Here is an 18,061-nt window from a genome sequence, read left to right as displayed (position 1 = left end):
CACCGATTGGTGGGCTGGCATCTCTGTCAGCGGGCCTCCTTTCCTCCGCGCCGGCTCCTCTCGCCCTGCACCATTTGGCGTTGGGGCCACTGTGGGGAAGAAGGCCACTGTGCATGCGCTCGTTGGCGCCGGCCCAACTGCACATGCACGGACCCCACAGTACCGGTTTCAGGCCGGGATCGGCAGCTGCAGCGGCGTAGGCCGCTCCAGCGCCGTCCTAGCTCCCTGTCGGCTGCAGAATGGGGTCCCGGAACGGGCGCCGACGCCGGAGTAAAACACTCCTGAATTTACTCCGGTGTCAGCACTTAGCCACCCAAGGTTCCTTCCAGACCTGACATCACCAATGATGTATGTTAACTATCAGCATAATAGCTATTAGCCTTTCATACTACATCCATGACATCTCCCCCCCCCCCCCCCCCCTTTCACAATGTCTTGTGCAGTGAAATCTGTCGCCAAATGTGTTCTTGGCTCTCTTAAAGGACATGTGAAATGTATGTTCTCCATATTCTTCCTGGAACACACCTGAATCAGTAAGCAGCGATTTCTGTTCCTGGTGTATAGCATACAGACGTTCTCTTTTTCTTCTTCTTCCTTGTGCTCCCTTTTGAGGTCATGCTGGCTGCTTTTTCTTGAAGAATGAGACTTGGTCAGCTTTGAGGTTTGTACAACTGTCGTGGGTCTGTAATCTTCTGATCCAGTAATTTCATTGAAAATGAAAAATGAAAATCGCTTATTGTCACGAGTCGGCTTCAATGAAGTTACTGTGAAAAGCCCCTAGTCGCCACATTCCGGCGCCTGTCCAGGGAGGCTGGTACGGGAATCGAACCGTGCTGCTGGCCTGCTTGGTCTGCTTTAAAAGCCAGCGATTTAGCCTGGTGAGCTAAACCAGCCCCTTAAGTACATTCAATGATTCCCAGAAAGCAGCATTGTGCACACTCAATGTTTCATTCAGCAATAAATCTGATAGACAAGCAGAAGAGCTAACATGGTTGTATTGGGTTTTGCCTTTCTGCTTGCAGCTGTTTGGCCTGTGCACCCTCTGCTTTTACATCAGTGTGAGTTTGCTGTTCACTGGCCATTGACATTTTGAGAACTGCAGCAGTCAAGGAAACATTTGAACTGAAGGACACCTTGGGTTCCATGACTATCTTGTCACTTTATTGTGTCAGATTTCTGCACTGCCACTTCTACCAAATTTAGATAAATTACACTTCCTTGTGCCTCTAGAAGTGTCTGATATCAATAGCTGGTATGTCAGCAGTTTCTGTACTTCCTCTTTGCTTTAACCTCAGAGTTTGGGGAGACAGCTTTGTGTTCTGCGTTTGTTTCACTGGTCATTGTCTGAGCTTCTATCTGGTTTATCATGAAAATAAGTGCTTGCATCAGGCTGTGTTATGTCATTGATGTCTTTACCAGAATAGTCAGAAGGATTGGCACCATAGTCACTTTCATTAGTGGTTATCATCCTCATCCACTCTCTCCTTCAAAAAGAAGTGTGAGGTCCAGAATCTGCTCTGGTTGGTCACTGGCCTACCAATCAGCGGGCGAGCTTGTTCCGTGGGGGCCTATGTTCCTCCCCACCAGGCCTCTGTAGGCCTCTGCCATATGGCCCGTGGGCTAATGCGGAGATGGGACCCCACATGCATACGCGAACCCGTGCCGGCCGTGGCGCGCCGGCTATCCAGTGTCGGAGGTGCAGAAACCACTCCGGCGCCGTACTAGCCCCCTAGGAAGGGGTGGATAGCTGGCAGTTGAAGCCCGTTGACGCCAGAGTGGCTCACGCCACTTTTCACACCGGCGTCATAACTTGGCCGCAGGATTGGAGAATCCCGGCCATTATGTGTATACTGAAGAGCTTTGGCTCATTCACTGTATGCAAGTTAAATTTCGAGAAGAGTATTTTCTGGTCAGCACTTTGGGGAAGGGAGCCGGTTGGGGTCTCTGCCTTTCCATCTGGCCGGGTCTAGCTTTCAGTATCTGGGAGTCCAGGTTGCTCGGGATTGGGTGCGGCTCCATGAATTGAATTATACCAGCCTAGTGGGTAAGGTCAAAGCTGACCTGCAACAATGGACAGCCTTCCATTGTCCTTAGCGGGCAGGGTTCTATCAATCAAGATGAACATCTTGCCAAGATTCCTGTTCCTATTTCAGTGTCTTCTAGTATTTCTACCCAAATAATTTTTTCGGGTGGGGGGGTCGAGCAGCTTATATCAGGTTTCATGTGGGTGGGAATAAGTTTGATGATTTGGAGGGGTGTTCTACAGAGGGATAGCCAGTCGGGGGGCCTTGCATTGCCACATTTTATATTTTACTACTGGGCCACGAACGCAAGAAGGTGTTGGAATGGTGTGGGGAGCCACGGTCTACCTGGGTGCGTGTGGAGTCTGGATCATGTAGAGGGTCCAGTTTGGGGGCACAGGTGATGGCCTCTCTTCCATTTACATGTCAATCCTGGTTGTTGTCACCACTTTAAAAATATGGAGGCAACTCCGCCTACATTTCAAGCTGGGGTCAGTGTGCAGGCTGGCCCCTATTTGTATTAACCACCTGTTCGAGCTGGCACAGTTGGATGCTATGTTTGGAGTGTGGAAGGGAAGAGGCTGGAGAGAGTGTGTGATCTATTCCTGGAGGGGCGGTTTGTTAGCCTGGAATAATTGAAAGAGAAATTTGGACTCTCCGTCTCGGACTTGTTTCGGTACCTTGAGGTAAAAAGTTTTGTGAGACGGATATTTCCGTCATTCCCAGTAGCACGTGTCTTCTTGCTGGAGGATTCCGCACCTTTGGGGCGGTCCGACGCCGGAGTGGTTCACGCCACTCCTTCCCGCCGGAGTTGCCCGCCCTGCCGATTACGGCAGAATCAAGCGCAAGATGTCTCACAACATTTATAATCTCTTAACTTTCCCAGAATTTCAAAATGTATTTCTCTCGGTTTTGGTCCGTTCTTTTTTTATTGGCATCACAGGATTCTTAATTTAATTGTTCTCTCTTCTACTTTGGTGCCTGCGCAATGGACTTTGGACTCTCACTTTGTTCCTGACAACAAGAACCAAACATTTGCCTGCACGCATTGAAAATCGTACATGCTTTTCCATACAAGTTTCATTTACCCCTTCTGAATACATTTTTTGCTTCCTAATTCTCACAGCGGAAACTGTGTCAAGCAGAATTCTACAGTCCTTTAAATAATTTATTGTTCCACAAATAATGAAGATGGGTTTGAGAGATCTTTCCGTTAGAGGCTGAATATGGACTGTTTAAATGTATAGTTTGAACTGGAATAAAGCATATAACCATGTAAGTTCTTAACCCGTGGACTTTTGATTACAGTATACATGCCAGGAACGGCCCTCAATGACTAACAGTAATGATCCCATCTGAGTGTTTGGGGTTAAGAATGGTCACCTATTTTACAGACTCATGATTCACAGGGGACACATCACCAAAAGAGAGATGCCATGCCCAAGGACACAACCCTGTACTTTGTTGACCTTCTCCTTGATTCACATCAGAACTGTGCCAGATGAACCAAAGATTTTATCCCCAGAATGTTTGAAAGATAGCCATACTCACACTTTGCAACTTTTAAAAAACTTGGTCCTGGAAAACGGTTTGGACAATTCCAGATCTATATTTTACTTTGAAACAACTTTGTATATAATGTGACAACAATTTCTATAAGTTTGTATCTGCATTTGTTCATCGTCCACTTTGTAGCAAAAGTAGCTTCAATTAGAACAAATCTGGTTTAGAATATAGGATAACTGTGAACATTAGTTTCAAAAATTTGTATTATTACTTTGATTAGATTATAGTTTTGTGGTTTTTAAATTGTGATTCTGTTTTCCACCCAGAACCTCCTGTCATTCAAACTCAGCCTAGCAATCTGGATGTGATTCTGAATAATCCCATTATTCTTCCATGTGAGGCAACTGGCACACCTAACCCCACTATTACCTGGCAGAAGGAAGGCATCAGCATTAACACAGCAGGTAAAGTGGCCAGAACTTGCGTCATTCCAAAAATACATTCAAATGCATTGAGTTTGGAGGATATTCAGAAAATTGGCAGTATCAGATAAACAGTACACCAAGGCCAAGATTCTCCAATCCAAATACGCCCTGCCACCACTGCCAGCAAGGGCGGAGAAATTGGCGCTCAGCCAAAACTCCATTCACTGCACTGGGAACGGAGAACCCTGCCCCACATTTCTACTCGAATTGAAACTTTTCCTTTCATCCACAGTAGCATCGTGGTTAGCACAGTTGCTTCACAGCTCCAGGGTCCCAGGTTCGATTCCTGGCTGGGTCACTGTCTGTGCGGAGTCTGCATGTTTTCCCTTTGTCTGTGTGGGCTTCCTCCAGGTGCTCCGGTTTCCTCCCACAGTCCAAAGATGTGCGGGTTAGGTGGATTGGCCATGCTAAATTGCCCCTTAGTGTCCAAAAGGTGGGGGTTACTGGGTTACGGGGATAGGATAGATATGTGGGCTTGAGTCGGGTGCTTTTTGTAATGGCTGGTGCAGGCTCGATGGGCCAAATGGCCTCCTTCTGCACTATAAATTCTATGTATCCTTGATAATAGTTCCAGAGTCAATAAAGTCAATGATTTGGTAACATTTCTCCACAAACCTAAGCTCAGTTTATTTTCTGTGTGTTGTGATTCAGTGCTTTGCTGGAGGAAGCCTGTTTAGCTCATTTGGCTAGACAGCTAGTTCATGATGCAGACCAAGGCTAGCAGCTCGGGTTCAATTGCCGTACTGGCTGAGGTTATTCATGAAGGCCCTGCCTTCTCACCTTGCCTGAGGTGTGGTGACCCTCGGGTTAAATCACCACCAGTCAGCTGTCCCCCTCAAATGGGAAAGCAGTCTATGGTCATCTAGGTGACTTTACCTTGCCTTACCTCAATGCTTTTTCTTGTACAGGAGGGGATTACACGGTGCTACCCAGTGGTGGTCTTCAGATTACTCGTGCTGCAGTGAAGGATACTGGAACATACATGTGTGTTGCACAGAACCCAACTGGCACAGCCCTGGGAAAGATAAAACTGAGAGTGCAGGGTAAGTTGCAAAAAGTGTAATTATTAAGGTGAATTATATTGGGAAGAGGCAGGTTACCTTAAAAGAGGTCAGTAATCATTTTTTTTAAATGGATTACATCAAGAGTAATGTTTTTATTAATTTTCTTTGGTTTTTTTTGTTAATGTCTATTTTTGAAGTCCTCTCTGTGCAGTGACACACAGTAGCTGTGGAAAGGGTGGAATGTTCTGTGATTATACTAAATTTGGGATTGAGTTGAGGGGAAGCCAAACAGTGTTGTGCATTGGCATATGCTGCATGGTTTCCTCGGGCACAAATTTGTGATGTGCACGTTTATTTCCACTTGGCAGAACGTCAATTGCAGGAGTAGATTGAAGAAACTGGGGTTGTTCTTCATTTAGAGGAGGAGCTTTGATGGAGATATTCAAAATCATGGGGTTCTGAACAGAGTAGATAAGGAGAACTGTTCCCACTGCAGAAGGGCTAAGAGCCAGAGGACACCGATTTGGAATGATCGACAAAAGAATCAAAGGCGACACGAGGAAAAACTGTTTTATGCAGTGAATAGATACGATCTGGAATGCACTGCTCGAGAGTCTGAAGGTTCAATTGTGGCTTTTAAAAGGGAATTGGATAAGTGCCTGAGGGGAAACAAATTGCAGGAAAAGGCATGGGAGTGGGACAAACTAAATCCGTCTTGCAGAGAGCAGTCACAGGCTCGAAGGGCCTCTTTAAGTAATGACACTCCAGTCGCACTTGAAATTCCCTCGTTCCCCAACTTAAACATGGACAAAGGAGAGAGAGAGTGCATGTGGGAGAGAGAGTGCATGTGGGAGAGAGAGTGCATGTGGGAGAGAGTCGGGGATCGCATGGGTGGGAGAGAGAGGTGGGGGATCGCAGTGGGAGAAAGAGAGAGAAGGGGGAGCGCACATGAGAGAGAGCCAGTGGAGCACGGGTGGCAGAGGGAGGGGGAGAGTGAGGGTGGCAGAGGGAGGGGGAGAGTGAGGGTGGGAGAGGGAGGGGGAGAGCACGGGAGGGAGGGGGAGAGGGTGGGTGGGAAGAGGGGGAGAGGGTGGGGGGGAGAGTGAGGGGAGAGCGCAGGGGGAGTGAGGGTGGGAGAGGGAGGGTGGGAGAGGGAGGGTGGGAGAGGGAGGGTGGGAGGGAGAGGGAGGGGAGAGATGGAGGGGGAGAGCGAGGGTATGAGAGGGGGAGGGGGAGAGCGAGGGTATGAAAGGGGGAGGGGAGAGCACGGGTGAGAGAGGGAGGGGGAGAGCGTGGGTGGGGAGAAGGAGGGGGAGAGGGTGGGGGGGGGGAGAGTGAGGGGAGAGCCCAGGGGGAGTGAGGGTGAGAGAGGGAGGGTGGGAGAGGGGGGGGGAGAGAGGGAGGGGGAGAGAGGGAGGGGGAGAGTGAGGGAGGGTGGGAGAGGAAGGGTGGGAGAGGAAGAGTGGGAGAGGGAGGGTGGGAGAGGGAGGGTGAGAGAGGGAGAGGGAGGGTGAGAGAGGGAGGGTGAGAGCGCAGGTGAGAGAGCGAGGGGGAGAGGGAGGGGGGAGAGGGAGGGGGAGAGGGAGGGTGAGGTGAGGGGGAGAGGGAGGGGGGGAGGAGGGGAGGGGAGAGGAGTGAGAGGGGAGGGAGAGAGGGGAAGGGAGTTGAGAGCGCGGGTAGGGAGGGATGGGGGGAGAGTGAGGGTGGTTAGAGGGAGATGGGGGAGGGAGAGCGAGGGTGGGGTCGAGTGATGCGAGGGTGGGAGAGGGGTGGTGGGAGGGGAAGGTGTGAGGGTGGGAGAGGGAGGGGGACGTGTGAGGGTTGGGAGGAGGGAGGGGGAGAGTGAGGGTGGGAGAGGGTGGGAGACGGCAGAGGTGAGGTGGGGAGAGGGAGAGGGAGTGGGACTGAGGGGTGGAGAAGGGAGAGGGAGGGGAGACTGAGGGTGGGAGAGGGAGAGGACCGAGAGCGTGAGGGTGGGAGAGGAGGAGGAAGAGTGAGGGTGGGAGAGGGAGGGGGAGAGAGAGTGAGCGTGAGGTGCGGTGGGAGGGGGGAGGGTGAGAGAGGGAGGGGGAGGGTGAGGGTAGTAGAGGGAGGGGAGAGAGGGGGAGAGTGAGGGTGGGAGAGGGAGGGGGAGAGAGAGAGGGTGGGAGGGGGGAGAGCGAGGGTGGGAGAGGGAGGGGGAGAGTGAGGGAGGGGGTGAGTGAGGGTGGGAGAGGGGAGAGCGAGGGTGGGAGAGGGAGGGGGAGAGTGAGGGAGGGGGTGAGTGAGGGTGGGAGGTGGAGAGTGAGGGAAGGAGAGGGAGGGGGAGAGAGAGAGGGAGGGGGAGAGAGAGGGAGGGAGGGGGAGGGGGGAGAGAGAGGGAGAGGGGGGAGAGCGAGGGAGAGAGCGGGAGGGGGAGAGCGAGGGTGGGAGAGGGAGGGGGAGAGCGAGGGTGGGAGAGGGAGGGGGAGAGAGAGGGAGGGGGAGAGGGAGGGGGGAGAGGGAGGGGGAGAGGGAGGGGGAGAGGGAGGGGGAGAGAGAGGGAGGGGGAGAGTGAGGGAGGGGGAGAGTGAGGGTGGGGGAGAGTGCGGGTGGGAGAGGGCGGGGGGAGAGTGAGGGCGGGGGAGAGTGAGGGTGGGAGAGGGAGGGGGAGAGAGAGGGGGAGAGAGAGAGGGGGAGGGAGGGAGAGGGGGAGAGGGAGGGGGGAGAGGGAGGGTGAGAGGGAGGGGGAGAGGGAGGGTGAGAGGGAGGGTGAGAGCGAGGGTGGGAGAGGGAGAGGGGAGAGCGAGGGTGGGAGAGGGAGGGGGAGAGTGAGAGAGGGAGGGGGCGAGTGAGGGTGGGAGAGGGAGGGGGAGAAAGGGAGGGGGAGAGAGAGGGAGGGGAGAGAGAGGGAGGGAGAGGGAGGGGGAGAGAGAGGGAGGGGGAGAGTGAAGGTGGGAGAGGGAGGGGGAGAGAGGGAGGGTGGGAGAGGGAGGTGGAGAGTGAGGGTGGGAGAGGGAGTGTCTGCCTTACTCTCAGTCTCCGCTTTCTCAGTCATTCACTCTCACCCACTGTGAGGTGAGAATCACTGGGCACGCTGAGACTGGTAATGGCCCGACACGCTCAACTCCCGCTTTCATTAATCTTCTTGAACTCTGCATCACTTTTTTTCACTCAAGAATTTTTCATTTCTTAGTACCTCAACTTTTTTTTTGAAATCTAGTCTGCGTTGTGACATACCTTATTTTTCTGAAATCTGGTAATCAGCCCACCAGTAAGAAAACTTGCATTTGAAATGATTGGACGAGCCTGTCCTGCAATATAGAATAAAAACATTGTGTTACTATGCCTAAATGTTTCTAATACTGATGTAATTTAATTAAAGTTAGCACTTTCTCTTTTTTCAAGTCCCTCCAGTTATAACAGCCCACCCAAAGAACTATGTTGTTGCTTTGGATAAATCGGTCACCATGGTCTGTGAGGCCAAGGGTTACCCAATTCCTGATGTTACCTGGAACAAGGATGGTGAACAAGTTACAGAGAGCATTCGTCAGAGGATCCTCAGTTCTGGTGCCCTGCAGATTGCCTTTGTCCAGCCTAGAGACACTGGACGATATACCTGTACAGCATCCAACCTCGCCGGTTCCAGCAGTTCTGTCATGGTTCTGACTGTTCACAGTAAGTGTAATGTTTTGTTCCACTATCCCCATGAACATCTTTTACTTTTAGAGCATTTGGAGTTCTTTAATCAATCAATAAAATAGGGTTTTAAAAAAGCAAAATCTAATACCGTGTTCCCACTCACACCAGAACCGCTATCATCTTAGTGGGTTCCTTGAAATGTGAGGATCCAATTATATCAATAGGCCACTACTGCAATGTCCATGCACAAATGTGCAGATTGTGCGCCATGCAAGCTCTGCCCATTGTCGATGGCCTAACCAGAAGTCCTTAAAGGAATCCCTGTGGCATGGCCAACTAAAAACAAATTACTTTTGAAATAATTTTCCTTGTCGTGACAGGAAAATTAATCCTCCACCTCACCCCACCAAACTTGACCCCAACCAATGCCAATCTCTCCTAGGATCTCTCTGAGGATTCCCTCATCTTCCACCTCCCCCTCACCTTACTTGCATGGCTGGGCTCTGCCATTGAGCTATTGGATTTTTGTCTCTCTCGCGACTTGAAATGCACAAGCAGCTTGCGTGGAAATGAGATGTGGTGGTGAGCCTCGGTGGGATGTGTAAATTGGAAACAGAAAGCTACAAGTCCAGTGCACCCTTTCAGGATTACAAGCTTGGGTGATTCCATGTCACAAGTTGATGTGGATATGGGCTTGCATCATAGAGCTAGAGATCTCAATCATGATGTCAAGGAGGGAGGCACAAACAAAAAGCAAAACACTGGCGGAAACGCGAAACACTGGCAGAAAAGCAAAGAATGAAAGTAGAAAACAAACTGCCCAATTTTCAGTCTCCAACTCACAGTCAAAGAATGATATTAGTACAGTACCAGTCACCTGAATACACTTCCTTCAGGCTTGATGCATAGTGTAGGCAGGGGACTTTTATCAAATGAAAGAAAAAGAAACTATTTGAGGAAGGCATCAAAATTTGAAGCTCCAACATATACCACAGTGATTTGCACCCAACATATTCACGGTAGCATGGGGGCAGCACGGTAGCATGGTGGTTAGCATAAATGCTTCACAGCTCCAGGGTCCCAGGTTCGATTCCCGGCTGGGTCACTGTCTGTGTGGAGTCTGCACGTCCTCCCCGTGTGTGCGTGGGTTTCCTCCGGGTGCTCCGGTTTCCTCCCACAGTCCAAAGATGTGCGGGTTAGGTGGATTGGCCATGCTAAATTGTCCGTAGTGTCCTAAAAAGTAAGGTTAAGGGGGGGGGGGGGGGTTTGTTGGGTTACGGGTATAGGGTGGATACGTGGGTTTGAGTAGGGTGATCATTGCTCGGCACAACATCGAGGGCCAAAGGGCCTGTTCTGTGCTGTACTGTTCTATGTTCTATGTTCTATATTCCAGGTGCTGAGTTCATGATTTGCACCATGCTGCTTTGAGTTACATTTATTTATTCAATCTGCCTTGCACAGTCCCCCCAACTATCCGCACCATGGACACCAAGTACACTGTGATTGAGGGATCTAAGGGAACTTTGCCATGCATTGCCGATGGTGTTCCTGAGCCAGTGCTTACCTGGCAGAAAGATGGCATAATCCTGCACAACACACCAGGAAAATACAGGTTGATGCTGCCAGGAGAACTCATTGTGGAAAATACGATGGTAAGGTCAGAGATGAACTTTAAAAATTGTTTTTTGCTGTTTGCAGGTTAAAATGTAAAGTCTCGCCAATTCATGAGATTGTTTTGATTAAATAGTAATCATTGATAATTTAATTAAAACTAACTGGAATATAACTGATTATGAAGCACAGGACTCCATCTCAGCTGGGGTTCGGTCTGTAAAACTCTCATCTCCAAGTACAATGTTGGAGGTTGAAGACCCGGAATCTAAAACTTGAGCACAATAATCAAGGCTGACCTCCCGTGCTGCACTGTCAAGAGGTGCTGCCTTGCGAATGAGATATTAAACTGAGCTCCCATCTGTCCTGTCAGATGGATGTAAAAGATCCCATATTACTTTCAAAGAATAACAGGGCCATTATCCCTGGATTCCTGGCCAATATTTTTCAGTCAACATCACACAAATTATCTGGTCATTATGAAGTTACTGTGTGCAGAGTGGTTGTTGCATTTCCTACTTACAGCAGTGACTTTCACATCAAAACCATTTCACTGGCTGTGAAGCATTTTGGGACGTCCTGTGATCACAAAGGCAGGATATACTTGCAAATATTTATTTTCTCTTTTTCTCTTGAACTGGTTATGTCTAGTTCAATTACTGACGCAATCCAAAAAAGTGTTTGCAAAATTTGCAATTTCTCAGGATGTTGTGTAATAGCCGTAATCTAATTTTAATAATAATAATCTTTATTGTCACAAGTAGGCTTACATTGCAATGAAGTTACTGTGAAAAGCCCCCAGTCACCCCATTCTGGCGCCTGTTCGGGTACACAGAGGGAGAATTCAGAAAGTCCCAAATTACCTAACAGCACGTCTTTCAGGACTACTGGGAGGAAAACCGGAACACCCAGAGGAAACCCACGCAGACACGGGGAGAACGTGCAGACTCCGCACAGACAGTGGCCCAGCCAGGAATCGAACCTGGAGCTGTGGAGCCATAGTGCTAACCACTGCGCTACCCTGTTGCCCAGCTGGTAATGCTACCAGATCAGGCAAATTTTAAAAACCTACAGTTGTTAGCGCCTTGAAAATAGTGACATTTATACGAAATTGCATTTAGGATCACAATCTCAGAATTTCTAGCACCTATCTAGCCATCTCCATCTTCATTTCACCTGCAGTCCCTTGTTCTTTCTCCATGAGATAGGTGTATAAAATTTTATACAGGAATATTGCATCGTCAACCATTGATATACAACTATTTAAAAAAGTGTTGCTTTTTCAAATTAAAACCTATCAAAAAAGTTATGATTAGTCTTTGTATTGAACAGGGAAGCACAGTGGCGCAGTGGTTAGCATTGCTGCCTCACGACACCAAGGTCCCAGGTTCGATCCCGGCTCTGGGTCACTGTCCATGTGGAGTTTGCACATTCTCCCCGTGTTTGCGTGGGTTTCACCCCCACAACCCAAAAGATGTGCAGGGTAGCTTGATTGGCCACACTAAATTGCCCATTAATTGGAAAAATGAATTGAGTACTCTAAATTTATTTTTAAAAAGTAAAAAAAAAGCCTTTGTATTGAACCGAGAAAAATATTCAGCACTTATTAATCAGATCTGTGTCAACATGTCAATGAATATAGAATTCCACCTGGCTTTCCCATTGGTCTGTGCTAACATGGCATTATCCATGACATGTTTAGCATGAATCAGTCAGAGCCTCACCAACATAGTCTACAGCATGAATTCTTTAAAATATTTCCATGGTCTAAAAGATTCATTTTGTTGGGTGTGAATAATATTTGGAATAATAATCGGGACAGATAACCGGAAGAAAGCACCAGAAGCTGCCTAAAGATTTTGTCGGTTTAAAAGCTAAAGCAGGATGTTTCAATGCTCTTCATTGCTCCAACTGTATTTGTCCATTTTCGGGATTCATTTTTCTGTGATGTAATCCTAAATCTATGTTGCAAATGTGTTACCAATAATACACTATATAACATTCATCGGGTTTCAGCGAATTCCACCTAGAATAAATAGCAGGTCGCCAGTTATGCTGATCATCAGCGGTACATGTGGAAATATCAGTAGCTCAGATCACATCATTTCCTTGCCTGAAGGAGGAGCAAGAATGAGGAGAAACCATGATTTTCTGCTTGTTCCACAAAAACAAGTCTCTAATTTTCTCTTATTCCCATCAGCCTGATGACACTGGTAGTTACACTTGTATAGCTGCCAATGTGGCCGGTCGAGACACCAAGACCTTCAGCCTGACTGTCTACATCCACCCAGCTTTTACAGAACTGCCTGGAGATAAATCCTTAAACAAAGGGGAACACCTAGCATTGAGCTGTGCAGCAAGTGGTATTCCTACACCCAGAATCACCTGGGCATTCAACAACAACATTATACCCGGTAAGAATATGCTTTCGTGGTAGCACAAAATGAGTGATAGGCAGCCTACTGTACAATTTGTCAGATTTTATTTCCCATTAATATCTATTTTACACTATAACCCAAGAGCAGTTCCCCCCCCCCAATGATCTTAAAGCTATGTACTTCCTCAGCATATTATACTGAAAACATTATCAGATGTATGAGCAGCATAGTGGTTAGCACAATTGCTTCACAGCCCCAGGGTCCCAGTTCGATTCCTGGCTTGGGTCACTGGCTGTGGGGAGTCTGCATGTTCTCCCCGTGTGTGCCTGGGTTTCCTCCGGGTGCTCCGGTTTCCTCCCACAGTCCAAAGATGTGCAGGTTAGGTGGATTGGCCATGATAAATTGCCCTTAGTGTCCAAAATTGCCCTTAGTTTTGGGTGGGGTTACTGGGTTATGGGGATAGGGTGTGGGTTTGGGTAGGGTGCTCTTTCCAAGAGCCGGTGCAGACTCGATGGGCCGAATGGCCTCCTTCTCCACTGTAAATTCTATGATGTACATGATCTTGTTGATTGCAATGCATTAGCTGCTTTTCAATGAGATAAAAACAGTTGGACATCCCATAAACTGCTCATTAAATGTGGGAGTTCTAGTACCAGGAACAAGTGTCCAATCATAAAAAGAACTGAACTTACTGTGGCTGAATAGGAGAAATTGTTGAACTATGGATTGATTTATCTGCTGGCGCGTTAAAACCATCTTCATTCGTGGGATGGAAAGGTCAGCATTTATTGTTCATCTGTAATTGCCTGTGAGAAATGGTCTGATCATCTTGTGGCAGGAATATATTTGGCCTGTTGTGACTTAACTAAGCTCAGACAGAGTGGGAGTCAAAGTGGGAGTGCTATAATTGGCTGAGCGTTTATGGTCTTGGAAAGAGGAAAACCATGATTGCTGTCACAATATCAGAGTTAAAAATGAGGCAGGCCATTTGGCCCATCTCACCCACACAGAAAAGCATTCTATTTCAGAACTTAATTGTTTCTAAAACGATTCCTGGGTTTTTCCTACGTGTTCTTTTTTCTGGTAGCTGATTTCAATTGTTGGTCACTTTTTCAAGGTTTGCCATTTAGTAGTGTGGTCATGGGCTTCCTTGCCCTGCCCAAAACAGCATTTAAAATTACTTTTTGTCCCCATTCTTTTTCTGCAGATAAATTGGTTTATTTTGAACTATTAAATAATTTTTCAGCCAGCCACATGCTCGACTTTCTTGTCGGGCTTCCCTTCTTTCTCAAACATTGGACGTCTACCAGCAAGCATTCCTTTACTAAGGATGACTGGAGTCTGCGGATGAATTTCAGATAAAGACAGGATAGGGCTCTGCTATGAAATCTCCATGTCAAATAAGTAGTGACTTCTTCTTGTATAGGCTGAAGCACAAAAAATGATCACCGAAGTGAAGGACCAGAGTTTTGCTGCCACCTGTGGAAGAAAACTACAGCGTGAGTCACTATCTTTAACAGAAGAGGAGAGACGATTGGGTGGAGAGGGGAAAGACAAACTGGCTAGACCTCAGCTGGACAACCCTTGGCATCACACTTCAGGAAAAATGTGTGATCTTTAGTAAGGGTACTGAGGATGTTTCCTAGGCAGTTTCCACGGATGAGGGACTCCAGCTATCACAAGAGTTTGGAACAGAGAAGTTTTCAAGATGATTTTTCATATGGCGAAAAATTACTCTCGCTGGGGAGTAGGTTAATAATCAGGATTTTAAATCATCAACAGAAGTTCGAGATGGGAGCTGAGTTTTTTTTCACTCGAGGTGTTGTATTCTGGAATGCTCGAACTGAAAAGGTGACAGACGTTGATTCCACAGATACTTTTAAAAGGAAACTGGGCAGCTCCTTAAAAGATGAAAAATTTACAGAGTCACATTCACGAAGTGGAGGTGTGGGACTAAGCAGGACTGCTCATTCAAAGAGGCAACACAGGACCAAACAACCGTCCTCTGTGAGCTGATTCTGTGAAGATAAAAAAGTTCAAAAAATCCATCAGCAAAATGTCATTTTTACAAAATGAAAAAACAAATCTGAAACAGTGTATCGATTAGCAAATGTTGAAATCATAAATTCAGAATTGAAAATGTTGCAATCATAAACTTAGAATTGAGAAATAGACCAGATAACTTAATTCTCATAAATAAATGCATATTTTATTCCTACAGCTCAATATGACAATGTCAATGGACACAGCAAATTGGTCATTGAGAAGGTGTCAAAGGATGATTCGGGCACATATGTTTGCACAGCAGGAAATCAAGTTGGATCCATCAAGGCCATTGGATCTGTATATGTCAAAGGTAAATTGAGGAAAGCCTCTGAATTCCTTTTGTTTTGTTTGCACTGTCGGCCTTTTTAAGTACTGTTCACTTCAAATAAATTTGTTTGAACTACATTGGAAGTTGGATTTCTACCCAAATTGGCTTAAATATTGAAATGTCCACAGAAAATGCTGAAGTTATGAAGCCGTAATGTATGAGCATCTATAAAGTTTAAGATGCACATCAGGGGCAAAATTCTCTGACCCCCGCAGGGGCAGAGAATCGCCCAGGGCCGGCGTAAATCCCGCCCCCGCTGTGGCCGGAATTCTCCGCCACCCGGGAATCGGCGGGAGCGGGAATCGCGCCCCACCGGTCGGCAGGCCCCCCGCGGCGATTCTCCGGCCCGCGATGGGCCGAAGTCCCGCCGCTGTCAGGCCTCTCCCGCCGTCACCAGTGGTGGTATAAACCATGTCGGTGGGAGAGGCCTGACCAACCACCGACGTGGTTTATACCACCTCTGGTGACGGCGGGAGCAGGTGGCGCAAGCGGGGTCCTGGCCGGGGGGGGGGGGGGGGGGGGAGCGGGGCGATCGGACCCTGGGGGCTGCTTCCATGGTGGCCTGGCCCGCGATCGGGGCCCACCGATCGGCGGGCGGGCCTGTGCCGTGCGGGCACTCTTTTTTCCACGGCCTCCACCATGGCGGAGGCGGAAGACCCCCTCCACCGCGCATGCGCCGGTGGTGACGGCCGCAGCCTCTGACGCTCCGGCGCATGCGCGGACTCACGCTGACCGCCGAAAGCCTTTCGGCCAGCCCCGACGCCGGTCGGCGTGGCGCCAAAGCCGTTGGCGCCGGTCGGCGGAGCGGGAGCCACTCCAGCACGGGCCTAGCCCCTAAAGGTGCGGAGAATTACGCACCTTTGGGGAGGCCCGACGCCGGAGTGGTTGGCGCCACTCCGTTACGCTGGGACCCCCCCCCCCCCCCCCCCCGCCCCGCCGGGTAGGGGAGAATACCGCCCCAGGTTCTCAAAATTGATCTATTTGAGTCACTGGGTGCCTGCCAAGCTGAAAACATACGGAATTAAAAAAACAAATCTGAAACCGTGCATTGAGAAATAGAAAGGTGTGTTGAAGTCATTACACCTAATATTATTATTTCACTTGCTTTCTCAGTAGAATTGATGCAAAATTACTCCATTACAGCATAGTTAAAAAGGGTTATGTAAGGTATTTGTCATGAGTTCTTGTATAAATATGAAAGCATTTTTAATGGGTGCAGAAAGCCCAGTTGAGTTGGGAGGGTAGCTTTACTGGCATTATCAGCATTGGTTCTTCAATAATTTATATAAATAACATACTGATGTACCATCAATTGAATGCGAGACGAGTTGCTGTACAAAAGTATGGCTTTAATCAGCTAGATGTTAGCCCTGCGGTCGATTCAGTAAATGGACGATCGCCGGGTGTACTGGGTATTTATACCCCGCCCTGGAGGCGGGGTTAACTCAGCCTCTCGACCAATCGGGGAGCCGTCACATGACTGGTCTCAACCAACCGGTCGAGAGGCACATGACCGGCCAGGGCCAATGGTAAGCCGGTGTTCTGCACCAATGGCAGGCAGCTATGCTAATCATACCACAGTACATACATTTTCAGGGGTTTATTTCCAACTCTACACTTCTCATACATTACAAACACATCGGCAATCTGTCCATTTAAATTATTGGTTAGGAAATCGTAAACAACAGCCTCTGAATTTCAAACACGTCCCCTGTGTGTGAAATTCCTGCAAAGTTAGTAAAATTATAAATGTTAGGTTTCAGGAAAAGTGTACAGAAAATGACCATGTCTCGGGCAGCATGGTGGCGCAGTGGTTAGCACTGCTACCAGGTTTGATCCTGGCTCTGGGTCATTGTCCATGTGGAGTTTGCACATTCCCTCGTGTTTGCGTGGGTTTCGCCCCCACGACCCAGAGATGTGCAGGGTAGGTGGATTGGCCACACTAAATTGCCCCTTAATTGTAAAAAATGAATTGGTTACTCAAAATTTATTTTTAAGTGACCATGTCTCAGATGATATGTATTATCAGTGCTGCATGCGATGCATGGTCTGTCAGTCAAGCATGAATTGCATCATTATATTTGTTCAATATTAAACCCTGATTATTAACTCCACAGAGCCTCCAATCTTTGACGGTGACTTCAATCCAAACCACATCGAGTCTCTTGGAGGCAATGCTATCCTCAACTGTGAGGTCCGAGGTGATCCATCTCCCACTATCCAGTGGAGTAAAAAAGGAATCCATATTCAGATCACCAACAGGATTCGCCAGCTCCACAATGGCTCACTGGCCATCTACGGCACTGTGGTAAGTCAGGCAATAGATATTGGAAGACTAAAAATGTGGATTTATTCCATCAAATTGATTGTTTCGTCAGTATGAAATAGTTGATATCATATCGATCTTAAAATGAATAATCATGCAAGATATTATGATACTGACTGTAAACAGGATGTTGCATATATATTAATGTAATTTTGGAAATCAACCTACCAGAATAAAACCCTTTTGCTTAAATTTGTAAGCACAATATTTCACTGCCAAATTCCATTGTGATACTCTGACAATGTAATCATTTTATACAGGCAGGTTTGCTATTGCACCATTCATGGATACCATTCAATCAGAATATATTTCCCCAAGTGTTTGTTCATCCAGAAAATAACTGTTAATTGCCATGAAATTGTTCTTTATAAGGATAGTTAATCTATTGTCTCTGGTATCCGTGCTATTAGATTTGGGTTAAGATTTGGAGGGCAGTGTTTGTGTTAGAAAAGTGACAGCTCTGAATGTACATGTAAAATGCATACATTCTGTTCCATCTCTAGAATGAAGATGCGGGGAATTATAAGTGTATTGCTACGAATGATGCTGGTGTGGTTGAGCGCAGTGTGACCCTAACTCTGCAGAGTAAGTCTATTATTGCATTTACTTACAATTAATTTGTACTTTAAAACATTCGTAATAACCATAAAAGTAACAATGGTTTTCCCACCATAAAGGAATTTTATTGTAAATGGAAGTTGTAATATTTTAGTTAAAAGTACTTCACTAACTAGGGAGGGGCAATTTTAAATCAGT

At 47.6% G+C, this 18,061-nt stretch overlaps 1 protein-coding gene across 2 annotated transcripts in view; it reads left to right on the top strand.

Annotated features, from left to right (window-relative positions):
- Window positions 1-18,061, top strand: part of hmcn1 (hemicentin 1) — a 677,622-nt gene that overhangs the window by 569,446 nt on the left and 90,115 nt on the right. For both annotated transcript variants that reach the window (XM_038794621.1, XM_038794624.1), the window contains exons 79-86: window positions 3,854-3,991; window positions 4,921-5,055; window positions 8,383-8,652; window positions 10,078-10,268; window positions 12,428-12,641; window positions 14,827-14,961; window positions 17,097-17,287; window positions 17,809-17,890. In XM_038794621.1, coding sequence (XP_038650549.1) covers window positions 3,854-3,991; window positions 4,921-5,055; window positions 8,383-8,652; window positions 10,078-10,268; window positions 12,428-12,641; window positions 14,827-14,961; window positions 17,097-17,287; window positions 17,809-17,890 — 1,356 coding nt within the window. The remainder of the gene's footprint in view (window positions 1-3,853; window positions 3,992-4,920; window positions 5,056-8,382; window positions 8,653-10,077; window positions 10,269-12,427; window positions 12,642-14,826; window positions 14,962-17,096; window positions 17,288-17,808; window positions 17,891-18,061) is intronic.

Source organism: Scyliorhinus canicula, chromosome 4, assembly GCF_902713615.1.
Source record: "Scyliorhinus canicula chromosome 4, sScyCan1.1, whole genome shotgun sequence".
NCBI classification, from domain to species: domain Eukaryota; kingdom Metazoa; phylum Chordata; class Chondrichthyes; order Carcharhiniformes; family Scyliorhinidae; genus Scyliorhinus; species Scyliorhinus canicula.
The sequence above is the reverse complement of the archived record's forward strand: the minus strand, read 5'-3'. Positions and strand labels throughout refer to the sequence as shown.